The 19112-nt window shown below is 42.8% G+C and overlaps 1 protein-coding gene across 1 annotated transcript in view; it reads left to right on the forward strand.

Annotated features, from left to right (window-relative positions):
- The window catches only part of CA10 (carbonic anhydrase 10), a 546255-nt gene extending 529823 nt beyond the window's left edge, over window positions 1-16432 (forward strand). The window contains exons 8-10 of the mRNA XM_060252934.1: window positions 7352-7506; window positions 9371-9545; window positions 15663-16432. Of these exons, the coding sequence (XP_060108917.1) occupies window positions 7352-7506; window positions 9371-9545; window positions 15663-15685 (353 nt within the window). The 3' untranslated portion in view covers window positions 15686-16432. The remainder of the gene's footprint in view (window positions 1-7351; window positions 7507-9370; window positions 9546-15662) is intronic.
- Window positions 16433-19112: the final 2680 nt, after the last annotated feature.

The raw sequence follows: 19112 nt of genomic DNA on the forward strand, positions 1-19112 counted from the left end.
TGATTGTGATCCTTTTTTTGTGGGTAATGGCAAAAACAGGCTTATATTTGGGATTGTCTTCATCACTGTTGCTAATACAAATGTAGCATAGTTGTTAGATTTAAAGATGGATGCTATGCATTTTGATACAACCTAGGCTTCATCTAATACCCAGTTGCAGACAATGCACAAGGCCTTTAATACACAACAGATGAAAGAGACCAGAGATCAAATCAAGAATGCATGTTAACAATTATTCCTTGGGCAGGGGAAAAAAGGATGGGGGTGTATGACTTGCATGCACACATCTGACATTCAGTAGCTTCCATCCTCAGTTCAGAATTTCACACAAAACATTCTGGAGAAGAGTCTGGGTACTTTGGAAAGCAGCTGCCAACTGGAGTAGACAATATGAAGCCAGGTTGGAGTCAGTATAATGCAGTCTTGTCTGTTCGAGGGACAAGATCCCTAGTAGAAGACAGAAACAGGATACGGGATGATCTTGACAGACTGGAAAACTGAGGTAAAACCAATAAAATGAATTTTAACAGGGATAAATGTAAAGTTCTCCATTTAGGTGGAAAAATCTAATGCAGCATTATACAATGGGGGAGACTTGTCTTGGCAGTAGCATGTGCGAAAAGGATCTAGGGGTCTTAGTGGACCATATGCTGAATATGAGTCAACACTGTGATGTGGTGGCTAAAAAGGCAAATGGAATTTTGGGCTGTATCAACAGAAGTATAGTGCCCAGATCACATGAAGTGATGGTATCACTTCACTGTGTTCTGGTAAGACTTCACCTGGAGTATTGTGTTCAGTTTTGGGCACCACATTTTAAGAAGGATATAGACAAGTTGGAACAGGTCCAGAGGAGGGCAACAAAGATGGTGAGGGGTCTGGAAACCAAGTCCTATGAAGAAAGGTTGAGGGAGCTGGGTATGTTTAGCCTGGAGAGGAGGCAACTGAGAGGTAATATGATCACCATCTTCAAGTACTTGAAGGGCTGTCATTTAGAGAATGGTGCAGAATTGTTTTCTGTTGCCCCAGAAGGTAGGGCCAGAACCAACATGTTGAAATTAAATCACAAGAGTTTCTGGCTCAACATTAGGAAGAACTATTTGACAGAGCAGAGTTGGTGGGCTCTCCTTCCTTTGAGATCTTTAAACAGGCTAGATGGCCATCTGACAGCAATGGTGATCCTGCAAACTTAGGGGGAGGTATTTGTGAAGTTCCTGCATTGTGCAGGGTGTTGGACTACATGACCCTGGGGTCCTTCCAATTCTATGATTGAAACTAACAGTTTTGGCTCTCTTGTTTCCAGGATGTGGCTTAAAGCTTTAATGGCTGCCCCACATTGATAACAATTCTCTATTTATAATAAAATGTGGGCATATGGCAGGGCAGATTAATTAAACATGAGCCAATAAAACCAAGCATATATTTCCAGTATGTTTGGTTGCACATATGCTTAGTTTTCAGTCCTCTGGTAGAATAGGGTTCCATATTCACCAAACCAATCTCATTGGAAAATAACAGGGGGCTAGTAGGAGATGCTGGCCTTCTGAATTTGAAACACCTCATTTCAACTGAGCCATTTGATGTTGTGCATCACTCTCTGCGCTTTATAAATAATGAACAGGTAGGGAAAGAAAGAGAGAGAGAGAAGGGGGAAGCAAACAGTGGCATCAGTTCAGAAACCATTCACTGGCCTGAAAATGAAAAATCATACTGAGCCTCTTGTCATTCCTACAAAATTATCATTCATTTTGATAAATACTTTACAAATATTTATCACTAATAGAGTTCAGGTGTATGAAGTCATTTCTAGGTATTAACATTTTAACACAGTTCTGCTTCAGTAATGCTACAATACTGGTTTTATACTTTCATCTGGAACCTATTTTGGCTTGGAAGCAAAATCAGCATCCCGGGCCTCAGGCCAATGTGGGCTGAATATGTAAACAACAGAGATGAAGCCAGTCATGTAGAAAAGAGCAAAGTAGCCATCCGCTCTACCTGTGGGACCAAAGCAGTACCAAATGCCTCACATTTAGCAAGACCACTCTCTTATCCATTCTTTCCACCATCACCTTTCAGTCACAACAGGTGCTCACAGACATGAAAATTGCCCCACCTTATTCCTGTTTATGGGAAACTGACTTGTAATACCAAACATGGACTTATTTTGAGAAACAAAGCAGCATAATGTGAATCAAGAGTGGTGAGATGCATGGAAGTAGGATCCGAAATAGATAGAAAAGGGATCTTTAACTTCCTCTTCCCTTCAGATCACAGAATTCCTCCGCACACATAAAACTGCCTTATATCAAGTCAGACCATTGGTCTATCAAGGTCTCAGGTGGAGATCTTTCATGTCACTCACTGTCTGAGCATTTTAACTGGAGATACCAGGTAGTTTGGAACATGAGACTCCCTGCATGCAGAACAGATGTTCTTCTGCTAAGCCCTTCCAAGGCAACAGGAGCATGCGCTGGATAGGGCAGCCTCAGCACCTTTGTAATTTAGGTGGAAATACTGAAACAGCAACCCAGCTCAAGCCCTCAGTTTTGTATCCTTCCTATCTTCTGCACCTTTGCTGCTGTCTCTGTAGTTTACCAAACTGTCGGAGCATGTACTCACAAAAACACCAGGCAACCACACTTTACCATGTTCCACTCTCTGCCCTGTACTATGCTGTTATTCCTCAACTCTATGACCCAGCAGGTTGCTGATTCTCATACACCTCACGCCTGTCCTTCAAGCCACTTGCCTTTTTTGCTCAAAGCTTCCTTTCGGCTGTTGCTGGGATTTTTTTTTCTTTCTGCCGAGCTTCTCCTGGCTTTCATCTAACATCAAGCCTTCCATCCCTTCCTCCAGTCTTTGATGATCAGGAGCAGCATAAACTACATGTCCTGAGACATCAATAGGAAGAGAAAGCTCCTTCCCACCAGCTGCTGCAGCTAAAGCACCACCAAGTGCAGGAAGTGCTATGCTTGGGATCTGCCTGGAGTTGCTTAGTGGCAAGGCTGGCCCTAGAGAAGCAGCTGTCTGCCCTTGGCTTCTTTCTTCAAAGGTCGCCCAGGACTTAATCCTCAAGCTACTTATTCCAGAAGTGTCTGTGGAGTCAGTGGTTTATGGCATGTGCTTATCTGTCTTGGAGTAAGCCTGGATGCAGAGTGAAGAAATGCTGAGCATCTGTAAAAGTTTTCTTTTTCAATAGCTCACCTTTTGCACAAGCTGCTATAAGGTTCAGGACAGGAAGGAGGTATCCAATTAGGTCCAAAGATTTGTGCTTGGATACATTCAACAGGATGCACTGTGCATAATTTTCTTTACATATTATGAGGTAGATATCAGTGTTGTCAGTGACCTGTTTTTGTTCATATCAGTTTCTGCCTCTGGAGCACACAGTGTTTAGTCCCATTTAATGGTTTATAACAACAGTCATTCAATGTATAGAATCACTAAGCTGACCCAGAAATAAAGGCACATGTTGTCTGGAATGCCTGTGATTGTTACCTTGACTTGTCATAGGAGCTTAGTACTTCTCTGAACATTAGAGTTTAACAACATTCTTCTAGGCGATTGTTATACTTGTCTTTATATTATATGAGCAGTTGGCTGCATTTACCTTGTGGACCTCCATTAGCCTCTAGTGAATTACTTTTTGCCACTGCACAGAGGTAAGCCTGGGTATATTTGAACCAAATTCAGTTTTACTGAACCATCGCAGCTGAGGAGACCCATATTGTGCACTTAATGCAGCTCCTTCTTTACTGACCCCAGACACCTCCACACTGACAAGGTATAGCACCGTTGTGCAATTGAAAGGGGCTCCTGAGAGCAACGTGCAAAATGCAGTTCTGTCCCAGAGGATAGAGCATTGCTCTGGAATCTAAAAGAGCTTGATTGAAATCCCTCCTTTGCCATTAATTGTGCAAGTACAGGCAAAACTCTCCGTACATCTCAGTCCCTCTCTGAAAAATGGGAGCAATACTGCAGCGCCTGATAAGGCTGTGGTAAAGGAGAGGGTAATGAAGATGGTTAAGCATTTTGCTATATAGATACCAAAAGCATGACAGGTGGCAGTCTGCTCAGATGGTTTTTAAAGGCTCGATCTCTTTCTAATTATAGGCTGAGCACATAACATGTTCACCCTGAAATCCTCTACAGAGGGATGGCTCATTAATTAGCGAGGAAGGAAGGATGTGATTTAAAAAAAAAAAAAAGTGGGAAGCCTAGGCGTTTGCTTAACAGCATATTTTCTCATTGGCTTGAGCATTCTGAGTGAGCTCTCAGTGCCTTCCACACTCCCACTGCGCACACTAAAGGGCATTAGGCTTCGCTGAGCAGCTTTATTATCATACATTAACCTTAACAAGGTAGAACAGTCTTTTTCTGCAGTGCAAGGGTAATTAAATCTAAACATTCTTGGCCTTTCCAGGATTTGTTCAACAACAACAAAAATTGTTAACCAAATCTCTTTTCTCCCTGCCCCTCATGTCACCCACAATAACCAGCATTTGCCCAAACACCACTCTCTCCCAGCCACATGTAATACAGTTAAATACAGTTCTGCTAAATTTAAATTCAAACTTTGGCTCAAGAATTGGATCACCCCGTTTGCATATTTGTGTTATGGGATGTACTGTACCCACTACAGTCCACCGCAGTAACTGAAAGACTTATTTCTTTCAGCTGTTCAAGAGTAGTGACTAAGAGAGAAGGAGCTACGAAGCAGAGACAGTTCAGATCATACCTCTTTCAAGAGCTCAGCACATGAATGCATGAAGCTACCTTCTGCTGAGTCTGACCATTTGTCTGTTAAGATCAGTGTCTCAGAGGTCTTTCACACCATCTACTTCCCAATCCTTTTATGTGGAGATGGTAGCAATTAAAAGCTAGATCTTCTTCATGCAAAGCAGTTGCTCTGCCACTGAGCCACAGTCGCTCCCTAGCACTGGGCATGTTCATTTCCTCATCTACAACAGGGTATAGTAGGGACAAGAACATTGATTTAACTTACAGTGCTGTTGTACTGAGATAATAAAGCACTACAATTTAAGAAGGCTATAGACAAGCCAGAACATGTCCAAAGGAGGGCAATGAAGATGGTATGGTGAAGGGTCTGGAGACCAAGTCCTATGAGGAAAGGTTGAAGGAGCTCAGTATGTTTAGTTTGGAGAGAAGACAACTGAGAGGTGATGTGATAACACTCTTAAACTATTCAAATGGCTGTCATATAGATGATGGTGCAGAGGTGCTTTCCGTGGCCCCAGAAGGTCAGACCAAAACCAACAGGTTAAAATTAAATCAAAAGAGTTTTCCGCTAAACATTAGAGTGGTGTTTCAATGGAATAGGCTTCCTTGGGAGGTGGTGGGCTCTCTTTCTTTGGAGGTTAGATGACCATCTGACAGCAATCCTGATTCTGTGAACTTAGATCATGAGAGGGAGGAAAGGAAGGGATGCATCAATGCTTAGTTCTTGTGGCCCCTTCTTACATGCCCAAGGAATTGCTGATCACCTCTTTGGAGTCAGGAAGCGATTTTCTCAGGTCAATTTAGCCAGAGAACCTGGATGGTTTTTGCCAGTTCCTTTTATTAAAATATGGGTTCTTTTAAACACTTTGGTGATGTGAATTTTATTGCAAACTAGGAATAAGGCCCATTTTGAGGAAAAATACAACAGGTTCTAAAAAAAGGCTCTGGGTAAGTGCCCCCCCCCTTGCTGTCTTCCCACCTACCCAAGTGAAGGCATTCACTGCCCCCCCCTCACCTCAAGAGGAGCTGATTTCTGCCATCTAGAGAGTAGTTGTAATTCTGAGTGATCTCCAACCCTCACCTAGAGATTGGCAATAATGGTTCCCCGGGAGAAAATGGCTGGTTTGGAGGGTGGAGTCTATGGCATTTATCTGTCTGCGGTCCCATCCTTCCTCAAACCCACGCCTTCCAGGTTCTACCTCACAGATTTCCAGGAATTTGCCAACCTGGAGTTGGCAACTGCTAAGTCACACTGGCTATCATGGGGGGAGGGGCCCTGCTGCTGAACAGGAGCAAGCAGCCAGACCTAATTAAGTCATGCCACTCAGGTCGTATCAAGTCATCCAGAGGGTGCTGCCAGGCTTAGGGTAGCCAACCTCCAGGTGGAGCCTGAAGATCTCCTGGAATCACAACTTAACTCCAAACAACAGATCTGTCTCCCCCTGGAGAAAATAATTGCTTTGGAAGGTTGACTCTGTCGCACTATATTCAGCCAAGGCCTCTCCCCTCCCCAAACTCTGACTTCCTTAGTCTCCACCACAAAATCTCCAGGATTTTCCCACCTACCTGGAACTGGTAGCTTTAGTCAAGACTGGGACCAATGTAGGGTTGCCAACCCCCAGGTGGGGGCAGGAGATCCCCCGGTTTGGAGACCCTCCCCCCGCTTCAGGGTCGTCAGAAAGCGGGGGGGGGGAGGGGAGGGAAATGTCTGCTGAGAACTCTTATTATTCGCTAGGGAGATTTATTCCCATAGAAAATCATGGAGAATTGATCCACGGGTATCTGAGGCTCTGGGGGGGGGGCTGTTTTTTGGGATAAAGGCACCAAATTTTCTGTATAACATCTAGTGCCTCTCCCCAAAGTACCCACCAAGTTTCAAAAAGATTGGACCAGGTGGTCCAATTCTATGAGCCCCAAAAGAAAGTGCTCCTATCCATTATTTCCTATGGAAGGAAGGCATTGAAAAGGTGTGCCGTCCCTTTAAATGTGATGGCCAGAACTCCCTTTGGAGTTCAGTTATGCTTGTCACAGCCTTGATCTTGGCTCCACCCCTAATGTCTCCTGGCTCCACCCCCAAAGTCTCCTGACTCCACCCCCAAAGTCCCCAGATATTTCTTGAATTGGACTTGGCAACCCTAGACCAATGGGTTCTCCCTCAAAGGTCAAAATAGGCCTTGAAAGGGCCTCCCCCCCCGCCTTTCACTTGGTTGTGTTTTACTGACAGCTTCTGTTTGTTGTCTAGCAATAACTACTGCCTAGACATTAGGAAATATATCTATATCTATATTTATCTATATCAATATCTATATATATTGTTTTTATTAAATATTGTGTTTTCCATTTTAAGGCCATCTACCCAACTCTGAATACAATGCCTAAACTAGATTTATTGGCTTTCCTGCTGGAGTGCATCAGGGTGAGGACTTCTAGGTCATGGGCTTAGGCCTAATCATTTCTCTTTTTGCACTTGTAAACCATGGCAGGTTGTACTAGGATAATCAGAACCCTTTTATTAGATCCCTGGGTAACCTAATTAGACTTCATACATTTGTCTTATGAATCTCTGTGTTGCATTTTGCTAATCATTTTGCCCTCATTTATTCTCTAGATGATGCATATCTACTACAGGGACTTAATATCGAGGAACTTTACCCCGAAACCTCTAGCTTCATTACATATGATGGGTCAATGACGATTCCACCGTGTTACGAAACAGCAAGTTGGATACTAATGAACAAACCTGTCTACATAACCCGGATGCAGGTAAAAACAAAAAGCATACCTGAATCTGCATGACATATCACCTATTAGAGGAAAGCTTTTCAGTCCTTACAGATCAATTTGAGAAGTCAGAATAAACTATTAGTGCACTCCTAAACCTTGTAAGCCTATTAACTTCAGTGAGCTCAGATGGATGTAACTCTGCTTGGGATTGCACTGTAAGGTGCTTAGTCAGAGGTTTTAGCTGGCCATTTCAGATATGTAAACTTCAACCTCCTTCACCTCTCCAACTCCTGGCCATCTGTAAGATTCTTTCCTCTTGCCATTTTCTCTTCTTCCTGAAGCACTCCCTCTCCCAAGCTTATTTTCATAGGTCCCTGCTTCCTGTACCCTCATTTTCCCAGGACCTTCCAGCTGTCTTGTGTAGTGTTTCAGCAGCTCACTCTGCCCAAGCTTCTGTGACGGCCCAGCCCCTCTGTGACGTGCACACACGTGAGCCAATCATAGCAAGAGGCACTTCAAACTGAGCATTGTTGGAATGACAGGCAGGCAGCTCAGCCAGTAAACGGTCAGAGGCATCATCAATATAACTGCTGCAGTTGTCTCAAAATCTGTGAAATATAGATTACTTGTGTAGGGAATATCTATCTGGCTCAGAGAATCTCAGAAATATCCTTAAGTATTTACTCTTTTCCAAAATAACCATGAACAATCTGGACCAGCTTCCGGAGTTTTTGGTAAAATGTGTAAAGTTGTCATCCTATGCTATATGTTATGCTACTTTTTTATAACATAGGACCACATCTTTTAAAAGTAACACTGAAAGTCACTGTCAATTCTGCCTACAACTTTCTAGCAGTGTTGGATTGTGAATACAGCATAAAAGTGACTCCTGCTTTTAGAAGGCATACTGTTCAGCTCACACAAGCAAAATTTGGGCCAGTTTCACATTCACCACTTAAAAAATGCAGTCTTAAGAAGAGGTAAATCTTTCTAAGACCACTGACTTTAGTGTAACACAACTTAATATTGCACTGGAAGTGAACACTGCTAAGCAGGTCTACTCAGAGTTCTTCTCAGGTCTATTCAACAGGGTTTATTCACAGGAAAATATTCTTAGGATTGTACTGCTAGAGTGCTTTTGAACTTCTTTCCTGCTATGGATGTGAATCTGTTAAAGAAGTACAATTTTAGTGGACTTGTATCAGATTTTTAAAAAATTGATAGCCAAGGTGAATTTTCAATGCCTTTCAGCTTTCCCTTGAGAACCCTTACCATTTGTGAATAGCTTTTAAAACATTTTAACTTCTTTTGCTTATATATGTGGAAGAAGCATCAGGTTTGAAAGGTTAGAAATGCGTACCATTATAAGGTTTTTAACCCCTTATATCAGATTCCACTGTAACAACAGGGGTTTATAGAGCCTTGTGAAGAAGGGAGAGGATGCTTCAAGCCCTAAAAGGGAAAGCATAACTGCCACAGTGGGATTTTAATGAACATTTTTCCTCCATATCTGTGGTCTACACAATATTAGGACAAAATAAAAACACCAAAAGTGTGGACCTCTCTTGAATGGCTTCATAAATTGAGTTTAGGTGGCAGAGAATCAAGATTTGATTGTGTGATGCATCAAATAGAATTTCACCATCATCCCTAATTTAAATGTCTGAAATTTACCTACAGTATAAGGGCAGTGGAATTCAATTGCGCTTGGTGCAGAATTGTTTTATTTATTTATTTTAAGCACGGGTTACATGGAGCCCTGATTATAAACTGTTTTTCCCCCTAACTGTACATTAAATTATCCTGGGTTTTTATGTAGAATGTATAGTATGTGCCTACAAAAAATTAGCACATGCAAATCTTTTCAGTGACATACATGGGGGTGCATTTGTGTTTTATACAGATGCATTCATTACGACTGCTAAGCCAGAATCAGCCTTCACAGATATTTCTGAGTATGAGTGACAACTTCAGACCAGTCCAGCCTCTCAACAACCGATGTATCCGAACAAACATCAACTTTAGTTTACAGGGGAAAGATTGCCCAAACAATAGAGCACAGAAACTACAGTATAGAGGTATGCTTCAAACATTATTTTGTTTTAAAAGAATTATTTTGGTAATTTTTTGCAGGCCCTTTTCTCACATACTTCTAACAACCCACAAAACAATATGTACAAGGGAAAATCTAATGTGACAAACCACCAAAGTCTGATCTTAGGGTAGACCTACACAAAGATATTGAATTGAAGACAAACGTTTTTGAGAAACAGAATGCCATCACAGAGGAAACAATTACTACTTCACAAGGAATCTCCGACACAGGATATCCAGAACAGTTCTTCTATCCTGAAGCAGTTGATGTGAAAAGGAGCTAAATGTTTAATTCTTGTTGTGTATGACAAAAATCAGAATGAGTTCCAGGCACCTTGGGTGCAACCATAAGTGTTCAGATGAGAAAGTCATTTTTAAAATCATGAAATCATTACTTTCCTGGCACGTATCACCATTTTCCCGCAGAAAACCAATGTGATAGAGGGCCGATATGGTATAGTAGTTAGAGTACTGCAGTAAGACCTGCAGGGCTGGATCTATCCATTTTTTGAGTGGGAGCAAAACTAAAAAATGGCACCCCTACACAAAAAAAATGGTGTGTGAGGGTGTGTACCCACTGCCCCAGGCAAGGCACCCACACAACACAGCCCCAATCTTCTGCTCCCCACAGGTGCCTGCCCCTTTTTTCTTTCCAGGGTCTGTGCGCAGATCCTGGAAGAAAAAGGGGGTGGCACTGCAGCATTTGCGCCATTCTCAGCTCTGAGGATGGTGCAAACGCTGCCGGGATGCACTTGCTTTCTCTCCCTGGGTCTGTGCACACAGACAGGGGAGGAGAAAGGGCAGGAGTGGCATTTGTGCCGTCCTCAGCTTTGAGGACGGCACAAACACCACTGGGACACCCTCACTTTCTCCTCCCCGGGTCTGTGCACACAGACTGTGCACACAGACCGGGGAAGGAGAAAGGGGCAGGGGCGGCGTTTGTGCCCTCCTCAGCTCCGAGGATGGCGCAAACACCACTGGGACACCCTCACTTTCTCCTCCCCAGGTCTGTGCACAGCCGAGGGCAGGCAGCTCCTCTTGCCCCCCCCCCCCCAAAGAGCTGGCTCTGAAGACCTGGCAGAGGTAGATTCAGATTTGCATTTACCCATAAGACTCCTCTGGAAGATCTTGAACCAAACTTTCTCAGCCTAACCTGCCCTGCAGAAGTGTTGCGATTAGGGATGGACATGGGCTAGAAAAATTGGAGGGCTATGGAGATTTGTGGTTCGTGAGTTCCACGAACTTTCACAGACTTCCCAGTTTAGAAACCAGGTTGTGGTTCTTGAAGTCCATGATGTGGAGCAACCTGGAAGTCGGCTTAGAAGGCATTTAAATGCTTTCTGAGCCCACTGCTGAGTTGTGCCAGCACTGCACTGTGACACTAGTGAGCTCAGGAGGCATTTAAATGCCTTCTGAGCTCCCTTGCTGCACACCATAATGGTGGCACAGCTTAAAAGGGTTCCATGGGTGCCATGAACCAAATGAACTAACTAAAATATGTGGTCTGTCTAAACCACAAATGCACAGACTGGGCAAATAGACCATGAACTGGCCCTCAGTCCATGATGAAATTAGGTCCATGGACTGGTCTCTACCCATCCCTAGTTGTGAGCATAAAGTGGAGGAATAAGAAGCTGTGTTCACTGCTCTGAGCTTCTTGGAGGAAGGCAGGATTAAAAAATAAACAGACCACAAGATAACTCTTCCCTATCATTTCCCATGGGAAATCATTTTAGTGAATATGTCAGCACAAGATGATATCTGGTGTTTAATCCTAAACTTAATGCGGCAATTAAACATAATTTATATTTATATAATGATAATTACATTCTGTAAGCATAGACCCTATCTTCTGACCAAGATGGGATATAATGAACTAAAGAAATAATAGCTATAGATAAACATGGCAGACAGATAAAAGACAGGTTGCTGAATACCTGAAAAGGAGAGAATGAGGCAGGGAAAGGGGAGAGAATTTGGGGGTTCCAGGAGTATGGGAAGAGGGATACAGTAGAAAGTGAGGTGCCATCCCACAAGTCCTTGAGGGTTCCCTACCATGCATGTGGGCCTGGCCCCACTGGCCAGCATCACAAAACTGGGCCACAGTTTTCCAAGACAGCAGGGGGAGAGGAAAGCTTAAGACAGAGGAGCAGATAAAGGTAGGTTGATTGTCGGATGGAAGGAGATTGCCATCTCCAGGTTAGGAAATTCCTAGTGATTTTGGAGATGGAGCCTGGGGAGGGTGGTGTTTGCATAGGGTTTGGACCTCAGACAGGTATAATGCCATAGACTTCCTCTTCAAAAGTGGTCATTTCTTCTGAAGAAACTAATGTTGTCAACCTCCAGGTGGGGGCTGGAGATCACCAGAAATGACAACTGTTCTCCAGATGACAGAGATCAGTTCTAGGGAAAAAATAGCTGCTTTTGGATGGTGGAGTGTATGGCATTATACCTTGCTAGGGTCACTTCCCTCACCCTCCCAGAGCTCCACCCCCAAATCTCCAGGAATTTCCCCAACCTGGAACTGGCAACCCTAATGAGGGGAACTGATCTCTGTAGGTGGGAGATCTGTTGTGATTCCAGAAGAACTCCAGGCCCTACTTGGAGGAATTGAAAAAGAATTTGGAAATAGGAAGATAGCTGGCTCGCCTGTTAATTATAGCAAAGGTTGTATATTTTCACTTAAAGCTGTTTATTTATTTATTCATAGTAATTGAGGTCACAATATTATTTTATTACCCTACTTGGAGGATGGAAACCCTAGGAAGAGAGTAGGAAGTAAGAAAAAGAGGGAGGCTATGGGGGCTTTCAAGAAAAGGGAAGACAAAACAGTGCAGGCAGGGGAGTGAGATACCTCCTGCAAGTCCTTGTGGTTGTATCTTTTAATTCTGGTGATAGTGGCAATGAAATTTGGTATTTCTTGCAACATGGGAAGACATAGTCAGGGCCGGTTCACCTGCTAGGCAAACTAGGCGGTTGCCTAGGGCACCGGGAGGGGTGCCAAATTGGGCTCCCCCTTCCCAGTGCCCATGACAAATGCCTAGTTTGCCTGCCTCTCCTCCCCACCGCCACTGCCACCACCACCACTGCTGCCCGCCCCCTCCCTTCTCTTCCGCAGTACTGTGCACCATGCTCCACCCCCCACCCACAGCATGATAAGAGGAGCATGCCATGACAGGCTCAGCCCTACTGACTTTGGCATCTGATCCTTCTTTGAACAGAGTGCTGGAGGAGGCTTCTCTCCTTTTCACTTCTGGTTCCAGGAAGGAGGGGGGAGAAGCCTCTTCCAATGCTCTGTTCAAAGAAGGATCAGATGCCAGCCGCGTCGAAGCCGGTGGGGCCGAGTCTCATCATGGCGCACTCTTATGGGGGGCGGCAATGGAGTGCTGCTTTGCAGTGCTGCAGAGGGAGGGTGGGGGCCGCCAGACAGGAAGACTGCCTGGGGCTCCACGCGCCATAGGGATATGCATATACTTAACACAGAGCAGACTGTGTGTTAAACTAATGCCCATAATCCAGTATATTAATTTCAGTGGGTCTTAAGTGTTCTTAATACTGGTTTAGGTTGTGGCACAGGGGTTGGATCCAGCAGAAGAGTTCAGAAAATGAGTTGGTAGAACAGTTCTTTCCCTGCCTTCTCTAAGCAGGCATTTGAAAATCAATATATTTTGTCCAGAGGAAAAAATCCATATCTGCCATACATAAAATTATACAAACATTTTATAGATTACATTTTTATTCTAATTTCTGATGGACAGATAAAACAACCCTTTTCACAATGGCTTAACCATTTTCATTGTTCCATTACATTTGATGCCCGTTTTAATAAGAAAGAGACCAACTTTTTGGCTACAGTAGCATATATAAATGAGCAAAAATGTTTAGGGGTAAGAACTTACCATAAACCAACAGACAAAATCAGCCAGTATCATAATGCCCCTGTATAAATCAATGGTGCTGCCTCATTTGAAATACTGTGTACAATTCTGGTCACCGCACCTCAAAAAAGATATTATAGCATTGGAAAAAGTGCAGAAAAGGGCAACTAGAATAATTAAAGGGTTGAAGAACTTTCCCTATGAAGAATAGTTAAAACGCTTGGGACTCTAGCTTGGAGAAACATTGACTTTGTGGTGACCTGATAGAGGTTTGCAAGATTATGCATGGGATCGAGAAGGTAGAGAAAGAAGTACTTTTCTCCCTTTCTCATAATATGAGAACTCGTGGACATTCAATGAAATTGCTGAGCAGACAGGTTAAAACAAATAAAAAGAAGTACTTCTCCACCTAAAGGGTGATTAACATGTGGAATTCACTGCCACAGGAGGTGGTGGTGGCTACAAGCATAGACAGCTTCAAGAGGGGATTGGATAAGCATATGGAGAAGAGGTCCATCAGTGGCTATTAGGCACAGCATATTGTTGGAACTCTCTGGGGCAGTGATGCTCTGTATTCTTGGTGCTTGGGGGGTCACAGTGGAAGGGCTTCTAGCCCCACTGGTGGACCTCTTGATGGCACTTGGGTTTTTTTGACCACTTTTTGACACAGAATGTTGGACTGGATGGGCCATTGGCCTGATCCAACATGGCTTTTCTTATGTTCTTAAAAACTCCTATTCATTCTATATATCTAATCATTCATTCTGTCTCAGGTCTAATATACCATATGGGCAATTCCTTAGGGATAAAAGGAACTCATCTACAGTTAGTGATTTTCATATGGAAGCAAATAATTTGGAAAAGGCAGTTTAAAATGAGGGGCTATCCTAATGGGATTATTGAACAGGCAAGGGGGAAAGCTGATAACACTGAAAGGAAACCGTTTTTAACATGTAAGAGAAGACTTAAACAAGATGGCGTGGCATGTGCGTTTCAACTGACACAATAGGGAGAAGGCAGGGATTTTACCCTCTTTTATCTCCTCATTGCAGCCAACTGTCCTGTATGGCTCTTACTCTGTGTAGGGCCTGCAACCTTGGGAATCAACTTCCCATGGTCTGGGAGTGCTGAGGGGAAAGTGGGAAAGATCCATAATCTTCACATGAGCAGATCACCCGATCCAACCAAATTTCTATGCTGTTGGTACTTCATGAAAAAAATTACTGAAACAATAAGGAAAAGACTTCTCCCACTGGCTTTATCCCTGCAAAAATGCCTATGAAAAATGGGCCCAAGTATCCATTGAAGACCTGACCTGGATGTCCCAAGCTAGCTTGATCTAATCAGATGTCAGAAGTTAAGCAAGGTCAGCCCTGATCAGCATTTGGATGGGACATCATTGTGGAAGTTCAGAGCTGATATGCAGAGGCCGGCAATGACAAACCACCTCCGAACATCTCTTGCACTGAGAACCCTGTCAGACTGCCATAAGTTGACTGCAAATTGATGGCTCACTCTACCACCACCCTTTATGGAAATATGCAAGCATATCCCTAAAGCAGAAAGTCCTGCCAAAAACAGTGGGCATGCATAGTTCAAGCAGCAGTAATTTATGACATGCCTGGATAGAGCAAGAAGGCCTGTGGACTTGGCTGTAGCATACAATTTGCCTGCTTTTTGCCAGCCATTCTGGTGTTATATTGTTTTCTGCTCAAGAGCACAGTAGAACAGAGGCAAAGTACAGAAAGATGGAGCTTGTTTGTGTAGATATAATCAGTTCTGTAGCATATTCTGTTTGATTCACAACCAAGTGCATTTTTATGTCTAAACGGAATTAATATTGTATCCTCCAGATTCTAGTTTTAGAAGTATTGTATCCTCTCAGTTCAAGTTTGCTTTCTCCTTTTCTGTTCTTTGTATCCTTCTCCCCACATTTCCAGTAATAACTATGGGATTCATGCAATAGGTTGAATCCTACAATTCCTTTCCTTTAAGTTCAGTTCTATAGCTCTCTTCTGCCAAGTTTTCTTCCAACAGAGAAAATCTTTCCCTATCAAAGCAGTCACAAGATCTATCACCTTCTTAACAATGGTTTTTGTTCGTTTGCAGTGTCTGTCCTAAAATCTATATTCTAATCATTTTTCTAATCTTCTGTAGTGATATTGTTGCTTTTCTGTACTAGATGTAATTATGAAAACCTGCTTTTTTCCCATCCCCTTGCAGTAAATGAATGGCTGCTGAAGTAATTAAGACGGAAGCAGGAAGAACTCTTAACCTCAGTGGAATGCTACTACTGTGAATTGACATAATACAGAAAGCCCCCAGCCTCATTCAGTCTTCAGTCTTTGTACTTCATAGATGGCACACAAGGTCGTGCTCCCCTCTCCCCAAAGAAAAGGATGCCAAGTTGGGAATTCACCTAAATGAAATTTATTCATATGATCAGTCATATCAAAACATAAAAGACACTATCTACAGTTAACATGATTACAATTTTGATACTGTTTTCCTGAAACTACTATAGCTCACCAAGAAAAGACTTTTCAGACTTTGTACATATGAAATTCTTCCTCTGTACCCCCCCCCCCCTTCGCCTTCTTCCCCTCCCCATCATCTGCCCATTAAAAAATGGTGGTTCACTACCGCATCCAAGTGGATTTGTGTTCTGTGTGCCAAGTAATCCTTGGAAAGCTCTCATATCACTCTCATTACTGGTTACTGGCAAAGCAGAACTAGATGATTGTAAGGGAAACTTATTTCTGGGTCATGAGCCTTCTGTTTATTTAATAATGGACAGATACTGAGATAAGTTCTGTAAATAGATAACCTGAAGAATATAAAGGAAATTGAAATATTTTCCCCTCATCGCATAGCTGTAGTAGGAACTGCCAAGACTGGAATTAATTCATTTTTTTTCTGTTTCTTGTTTTACAAAGGTCATACATTGTGTTTGGTTACTGTTAACAATTCAATAAATGTGTTTAACAAATTAATTTACTATACTTGCTTTGGTTTACTTTTTCCTCTTGAAAATAAAAGTCATGTAGACCGCGGACTACATATTAAGCATCTCTCCCTGCCCCTAAAGAATAAATAAAAAAGTGTTGTTTCTTTGTGGTGAGTTTGCCTAAACTAATAGCAATTGGGAATGTACAAATGAGTGTCAGTTTACTTTAGATTTAGGTATCAGAACCTTAGAAGGCATTTCTAAAATATTGTGGACCTTATTCAGACAGTTCAGAGCATGACCCTAACACCCAAGTCAGCAACTAATTTAAAACTACACATATTTTGAATCAACCAGCAGCTGAATACTCTGCAACTGTGATTCCATGTGCTGAATTGTTTGGCTAGTGGTGGAGACATGCATAGTGTGCCATTCCAATATCCTTTTCACTGATTTTTTAAAATTATTATTTACAGAATGTAGTCGCCTGGGCAGCAATTTCAAGGGAGAGACCAGCATTTAGGAGAGGCTATTTAACACTTTCCAGTCATCCCATTTTCCCACTGAAAATGCCCTTCTCTTTCCCTAACTCCACATGCTTTTGGGGGGCCTGATGAAGAAAAATTATGGGCTCAAACTCTCCCACTACCTCTTCCCCTCACGTGCACCAATACAGTTGAAGAATTCCGCAGTTTATAATCCTGGTTTGCAGGAATGAAGTTATTAGATTGCTATGTAACAAGTGAGATGGAGGATACACATAAGCCTGAGAATCCCCCAGTTTTGCCTATATAGGTTGTCATTACATCTGACTCATGCCTTTCTCAACTCCTTTCCCCAGTTGCAAGTTTAAATACCAAAGAGTTTTGGCAGAGTTTTATGTTTCAGCACTTTACCTGATCACTGCCAATTTTTCTGTGACTTAGCTCATGATTTAAAATTCAACAGCTACAGCACAAGGGAGGGGGGGGACTCTGAATGGGGCACAGTCCTGGGACTGAGCCTGATTGAATACAGTGCAGCATAGTTCTGAGTTAGCTTGCATAGGCCTAAGATGATCATCACTGTTTCTTTTTTCACAGTCGAAAAGAAGATCCCATCACACTTTTTCTTTCCAGTTGGTTCCAGTGGTGAGGGCTTCTGCAGTCCTGGTAGCTGCTCCAAGAAGGAGCCATGGTAATACAAGCTTTTACAAAGCCACTGTGTATCAACTATGCTGCAACACCTAAATAGAGCTGATGAGACATGGAAGTGGGCACCTTCTTGGCTGACTTACTGCCTGACATCTCACAAGATGATTGGTCACAAGAGGTCAGAAAATGAGAAAGAATATGTAGAGTTTGCCATTTTCTCTTCAAAGTGGGGGATGGGGGGCTTGGCAGGCCAATGAGGGAACCACCTAGACAGAAGAGGCTGTGGGTCAGAGGAAGGAAGAAGGCAAGAGTGGACAAATCCCATCTTCTGTGGTCACTGAGAGGATCTACTCCAGAATTTCCCTCTCCCTTTCTAGGCTCAGCACTGCTATGAAGTCACAAGAAACATGGAATAGTTATGGTGATGGAAGGTTTATTTCACTTATTTATTCAGAAAATTTCTATGCCTCCTATCCAGGGAACCTGCCCAAGGCAGCTTACAAAAGGAAGTATAACAAAAATGTAAAACATAAGTTTGTAATGAAAACCAGCATGGGTACAAATTGATTCTTGTTGCACTTCTGCTGCAGCTATATTCCAAACAATACTTCAGATCATCCTATTTGGGTACAACATCAAATCATCCTAGCAACAACATGGTGATGCTTGATTTTTATACATGTGTGACATCCCTGAAAAAGAGATGCGTCTTCAGGAGAAAACATTTGGCTACATGGAAACATGAAACTGCCTCATACCAAATCAAATGATAGATCCACCAAGGTCAGTATTGTCTACACTGACTGCCAGTGACTCTCCAGGGTCTCACATCACCTACTACTTTATCCTTTTATCAGGAGATACCTGGTATTGAACCTGGGACCTACTGCATGCCAAGCAGATGCTCTACCACTAAGTCACGGATCCTGCGCAACAAATGCACTTTTTTCTACCCTATATACCAATTAAATGAGAAGATCCTTTAGTTATAAATTTCCTTTTCTTTGACTGAATCTGCGACTGAAACCATGCTAACTTAATCTTGTATATTCTATATTTTTTTTCTTTGCAGATAGGACAAGATTCATGCCAATCAAATAACTCTCTTCATATTTACAGTCATTAACTGTTTGATTATTGTCAAGAACTCAATAAATGTGTTCAACAAGTTAATGTCTTGTAGAATTTTCCGCCTAACCCCAATATCGTATATGATACAGTTCTTCAGACATTCTTATGAGGAAAAATCAGTGCACACGGAGGGGGAAAGATGTTGTGATAAGCTTTTCCCTCAACCCACACACATTCACTGGAGTGCTTGGGAGGGCACAGTGGGAGGGCTTCTGGTGCTTGGGGCAGGTTTAGCAAGAGGGCTTCTAGTGTCCTGGCCCCACTGATGGACCTCCTGATGGCACCTGGTTTTTTGGCCACTGTGTGACACAGAGTGTTAGACTGGATGGGCCATTGGCCTGATCCAAGATGGCTTCTCTTATGTTCTTAAGAGTGAGTGCCTTATAAAGCCTAAGTGCATACAAGTGTACATGCATAAGGCTTTCTGTACACAGCTGAATATATAAGGAAAACCATATACGC

Source organism: Heteronotia binoei, chromosome 13, assembly GCF_032191835.1.
Source record: "Heteronotia binoei isolate CCM8104 ecotype False Entrance Well chromosome 13, APGP_CSIRO_Hbin_v1, whole genome shotgun sequence".
NCBI lineage: Eukaryota > Metazoa > Chordata > Lepidosauria > Squamata > Gekkonidae > Heteronotia > Heteronotia binoei.